The sequence below is a fragment of the Nannospalax galili genome, unplaced genomic scaffold, assembly GCF_000622305.1.
Source record: "Nannospalax galili isolate Female #2095 unplaced genomic scaffold, S.galili_v1.0 scaffold173, whole genome shotgun sequence".
In the NCBI taxonomy this organism is placed as follows: domain Eukaryota; kingdom Metazoa; phylum Chordata; class Mammalia; order Rodentia; family Spalacidae; genus Nannospalax; species Nannospalax galili.
Window position 1 is genome coordinate 1,636,977 of NW_008334442.1, and position 5,700 is coordinate 1,642,676.

General features: G+C 42.2%; 1 protein-coding gene across 2 annotated transcripts in view; it reads right to left on the reverse strand.

The window, feature by feature from the left end:
• Window positions 1-323: 323 nt before the first annotated feature.
• Nr2f1 (nuclear receptor subfamily 2 group F member 1) overlaps window positions 324-5,700 on the reverse strand; it is a 9,342-nt gene continuing 3,965 nt past the window's right edge. For both annotated transcript variants that reach the window (XM_008829342.3, XM_008829343.3), the window contains exon 3: window positions 324-997. In XM_008829342.3, coding sequence (XP_008827564.1) covers window positions 717-997 — 281 coding nt within the window. In that variant the 3' untranslated portion in view covers window positions 324-716. The remainder of the gene's footprint in view (window positions 998-5,700) is intronic.

The window sequence follows — 5,700 nt, forward strand, 5'->3', positions numbered from 1 at the left end:
CATTATAAGAAGCAAAGGGTTATATCAAAAATTATTAGTATAGAATCACAGGAAATCTGGTTTAGAACCAGAAAAAAATACAAAACAGATATAGATACATAGACACAGGACAATTTTTTATAATTATTTGGAAAATGTTATTTTCCACTAATTCTTGTTTCCTTTTTTCTTTATGCGCATACGATGTTTAAATTTTACAAAAAAATGAAAATAAAGACTAGTATTTTACAAAATGAATAACAATGTTCAGTGTGTATGTGTGTGTGTGTGTGTGTGTGTGTGTGTGTGTGTGTGTGTGTGTGTGTGTTTCTACACAGGATTCAGTCCACTTCCATATGAGTTGTTTTCTGTACAGAATATATCCACATCCGTCCACAATAAATCCTGGCAGGTCCATTAGTATCCTTTTATTTTATTAAAATTCTCATGGTCCTCTCTTCCAATTTTTTTTTTCATTATCTCACCAGACTTGAGATCCTTTTTCTTTCCTTTCCAATGTACTCACAGATCAGATCCTAAATGAGCCTCTCCTCTTGGTTTGCAGCTCAGGTTGCATATCTGCAGAGTGGGCTGCTCCTGTTCCCAGCCCTCCTCCCCCACCCCCTGCCTGCCTGGTCCACCACAGCGGCATCCCCAAGGCTTTTGAGTCCTTGTTCTGAGTGAGTCCTCTCAGTCTCTAGGAGATGGGGCAGGGGGAGGTGGGAAGTGCCCAAGGTCTAGGAGCATTGGATGGACATGTAAGGCCAGTTGAAGCTGCTCCCAGACAGTAACATATCTCGGATGAGAGTTTCAATTGGGGTTTTACCTACCAAACGGACGAAGAAGAGCTGCTCGATGACAGAGGAGGACACTGTACGCAGGGAGGGCAATCGCAGCAGCAATTTGCCAAAGCGGCTGGGTTGGTTGGGGTACTGGCTCCTCACATATTCCTCCAGGGCACACTGCGATTTCTCCTGCAGGCTCTCGATGTGGGCAGCATCTGACAGGCCGCAGGCATCTGCCAAAGCAGCCACAGGAGGGAGAGACAGGGAAAAGGGGACAGATTGTTAGGGAGGTGAGCAGTAAAGGCACTTAAATCATTAATATTTTAAGTAGAAAAGGAAAAAGAAATAGAAGAAAAAGAAAAAAATCCTCCCTTCCATACTTTCCTTACTCCCTTCTTCACAACTCTTTTTCCTCAGGCCACATACAAATAAAAATAAATCCAGCCCTGACTTAGCCTAGGGAAACTGGGGAGAGATACACAGGCACAGAGAGGCAGTGACCTCACTAGTCCCTTTCTTTTTCTCTTTCACCTTTGGATTAAATAATGTAGGATGGTGAAGCCATGTTTGCTGTGTGTAGCAACCTGTCCTCGCCTGCAGGGGAGCATCTTTCTGGCTGTGCTCATTAAAAGGAGGACTTTTGCCCCCTTTCTCCCCTGATTTCAAGGTGCCCAGGACCCCTGAGGAAATACGCAGCCTGGAATCAGTTCTTAAAGGTTTCTTGGAGTTTCAACTCAAACCCAAATGACCCCAACCAGAAAGCTCCAGGAGAGCCTAGATTGCATAGTGAATACACATGGCAGGGGGTAAGGAATCCCAAGCTGGCAGTACCTAGAATCAGATCAAGTCCATGCTTCAGCAATGTAGGATTTAATATCAACTACACATGCAAGCAAGGCCTCTGCAACAAATCCTCAGTGAGAATGGAGAGTTCGTTCTGTGCTTTAGATCAAGTAATTGAAAACTGGTCACATCTCTGTAAGTTGTATAATAATCAGGAGGAATATGGCTCAGTTACTCCAAGCTGCAGAAAGGAAACATCTTCAGCTATCAGACACAAAGCTGGGCTAGAGGCAGCCAATGCTTCTGCCTCAGAACTGGGGGAGTAGGGAGTGAAGGAAGGATTTGGGGGAGATATGTTTTCTGTGGCAGGACTAAGGAAGAAGGAAAAAAAGACACTTCTATACAATGATGGCAACTGAAAATCTGTGTGCTTATTTCAAACCAACCGAAGCCCTTTTTGGTCCTCTAAAAATATTTCAAGATCGCAGATTATACCATATCTACTAACTAGAGCCAAGCACATGGAGAGGAAGGTGGAACCAGAGAAAAAAGTGAAGGCTTCCTCCTTACTTCCTATACTCATATTATTTCTTAACATAAATAATAAATATTTTAAAAACAGGAAGATCACAGAGGAGCTCTTACCCAGTTGACTAGAGATCAAAGGTCGAGTTTGCTAATATATAGATCAGGGAGGAAATTCATGTATGGCAATGCCTGAAAAAGGACATTGCATAATGGGCACATGTGACCCTAAAAGACACAACAAATTATTCAAAGCAAAATCTGTGTCGTTAAGTTTCAATGCTGTATGCCCTTATATTTCAAGAACTGGGATTCACAAAGCATTCTAACACCTTCATCTACAAGGGTATGGCCTCGAGCAAATATATAAATAAAACTAATGATAATTCAAGAACTTCTGAGGCAAGTCTCCTTTGACCTCAGATCCAGACTGAGTTCCTCTCAGATGTCTAATTGCTCCATCCAGCTGGTTTTGTGCATCCACACTGACTGACCTGAGTTGGGAAGCCAATGAGATTTTTGTGGCCAGCAGGGCTAGGACAGGAGCTCTTTGGGGCTTCACTGCTTAGAGAGGGGATTCTGAGGTGTGCCCTTGGGCCTACTTTCTAGCATAGCCTTGCTGAATGGCTATCAAGCAGATCTGTATTTCTATATACCTTGTTTTACCTGCATTATCTGTCCATCCTTATGCCATAAGATAGTCTCAGCCACAGACAATGCAATGTGAAAAGGAGCCACTGGTATCCTAGGCGGCTTACATATATAAGATCCATACAGTTTCCCTCAGGTCAGTAAAACATTTATCTGATATTTATGATTAGAGTCCCTAGAGTACGAAATCATTTCCCCACTTCCAGATAGGCAACTCTAAAAGAGAGAACTGGGAAAGGCATACTTGAATCTGGTACTGGCTACTACCATTTCCTTCCTCCTTTGAGATGAAATGCCCGTAGCTGGATCTGCCTGTCAGGTACCAGCTATTCATCCCTGTGGCCTTCCTCCAGCAGAAGCCCTAGTTCTGGCCCAGCTTTACCCCCTGAGTAATCATTCACCCCCTGCAGCAGGAGTCTCCCATCTGTGGACAGGCAGCCTGAGTGCTCATATCAATTGGTTGTAGGGCAAAGGTAGATGAGCAGGGGGTGTAATTTAGTACATATTTGCACTCCATGAGTTATACTCCAGATAAGAAAAGGAGAGGGAATGTGCAAAACCCATGTCTCAGTTTTTATATGGCTGTGTCAATGTGGGAACCCTCAATATTTCTTCTACAGTATATGGAAAAGAAATTATGTAAATAAATAACCATTACTGCTCAGGCCCTCCCGGCTTAGCCTTTGTAGTGCAGAGAATGTATTTCATGTTGTGCATTCAGAAGAGTTTAGTGTTCAGGAAATATAGATGTAATCAGCTGCCATAACTAGAAATCAAAGTTATTATTGTGCTGAAAATGGATTTATTGTATTTATGTTAACTATATGGCTCCTTTCAGAGTTGGTCTCATTTATTTGAAGGAATATTTAGGTGTAGGAATTAAAGAATATTTTTTTAAAGTAAGTTCAGGTCACAACCTAGTCTTTGGATGCCATCCAGAATATTAAGGATTAAACATATCATCCGGAGGCCAAATGTGAAAACCACCATGGGGGACCTCCATGCCAGCTTCAACTACTTAGCCAGAGCAAGCCACATCAGACAATATGTCTAAAACTGTCTTTTCCATCACTCGAAGTTTGCTTAAAAGTTGGATGACTTTTCGAAGGTTTCCCATGAATTCCCTTCTGGCTAGCAATCAAAACAAGTTTAGTCAAAAGAGGAAATGTGTTCCATGGGGGGGGGGGGGGATTTACTACTGACAGCTCCGTTTCCATTTTCACTTATTCTGCCTGTGATTTTCCAACAAAATAATGTTATTGTTCACTTCTCAGCACCCCCTTGTACCTTGAAGACTTGGTTCAAGAAACTTCTTTGGCAAACTTTTTTTTTTTTTTTTTAAGGGACACTTTAGGATAGAAAGTTAAAAAGAGAAGGAGGACTAATTCCATAGTGTTTCCTGCAGCCCATATAGTCCTTCCCTCTCTCTGGGAGAGGACATGAGATCAGTAAGGTCAAGGACATTCAAAGAACCTAAGGCGGAACAAGGAAAAGAGTGACCTTTCCAGAGAAGACCTCTGTCCAGCTCCAAGTCACATTTCTGCTTTCAGACACCTCACTAGATGAGACTTTGAAACCCTAGCTTCTCTGACACTGGCTTGCTTCCTGATGAATTTGGCTAAAGAGACGGGGAGTGGAGAGCCAACCAGGCCTAAGCCTGCCAGAGCAAAAGGAGCCTGGTCGCTGCTTCCCAGGCTCTTTGTCACTTTTGAAAAACACGTTTCCATCAAGAAGACTTATTAAGATAAAATGCATTCAAACACTGAGAAGGCTATTCAATAAATCTTCCATTTGTTTTAAGGTTCTCACTTTATCCCCTTGCAGAGAACAACTCCCTCTCTCACTAGCAGGCCTGCATTTGCACTGAAAGTAAAAGGGGGGCAGTCCAAGTCCACGGCTCTGGCCACCCTGCATACAAATGAGCTGCTCTTGTCTAAATAAATTATCTCCTGTTCAGATCGATATTAATACTACATTTGCTACATTACAATATTGTGCAAATTTAAGAGTCATTTTAATACAATGTAAATACGATTCTTCATGCATGAAAGCCAAGAAATATTGATAGATTATCCCACTGCTTACTGTTCAACAAGGCCTTGGGAAAGAGATTTTTGCCATCTCTGCTCAAGAATGGTTTTAATTTGGCCTTTGGAGGGCCTGGCTCTAGGATAGATTTATTAGAATGGTTTATTTGTTCTCCGAATGGAGGAATTAAAAACAATAGTGCCAATAACGGTTTTAAAATTGCAGCTAACCCTACCCATAGTGGGCAGGGCCCAAGACCTATTCTAAGCAGCTCTGTCCCCCACCAGAGCCCTTTCTGGCTTTGTTTATATTTCTCCCCATTACCTGCTGTCTTGGGTGTTTATATGTTTCCCTCTTGCAGGTTACAATAATAAAAGGCGGGTAGTGTTCTCACAAGCTCAGGCCATAGCCCTTCAAAGGCAACGTTAATGCACTTTCCTGGAAGTTAATTTGAACCATCTATCATAAGAGAAATTGTTAACATGCGTGTTACCACCGCCTACACTTAATTTGATATTTTAAAGGCACTCTTTTAAATTTCCAATGTTCATGTGTTTTGCATAGCTATGAAATTTATCTCCAGGCCAGGAATCCTCTCCTGCTTTCCGGTTTTTACAGTATTGCTTTTGTTTTTTTATCTTTCTTGTTTAGATCGAATCCGTTTTTTACGACCCTCAATAACCTCAGCAACTGCAAACATGAATGGTTTCCGATAAGGGAAAATCAGGCCGCAATAAAGTGGGATTATTTATGATTTTATTTGTGCGTATTCTCCTCTCTCCTCCTCTGTCTGTGTCTCTTTCTGTTGGGAAACTCATCCAGGGAGCGTGCCACATAGAGTAAGACACCACGTTCCCACGTTTTCTTCCTTTTCTCTCCTTCCTCCCCCAGAAACGCTGAGCTCTCTCTCTCTCTCTCTTTCTCTCTCTCTCTCTCTCTCTCTCTCTCT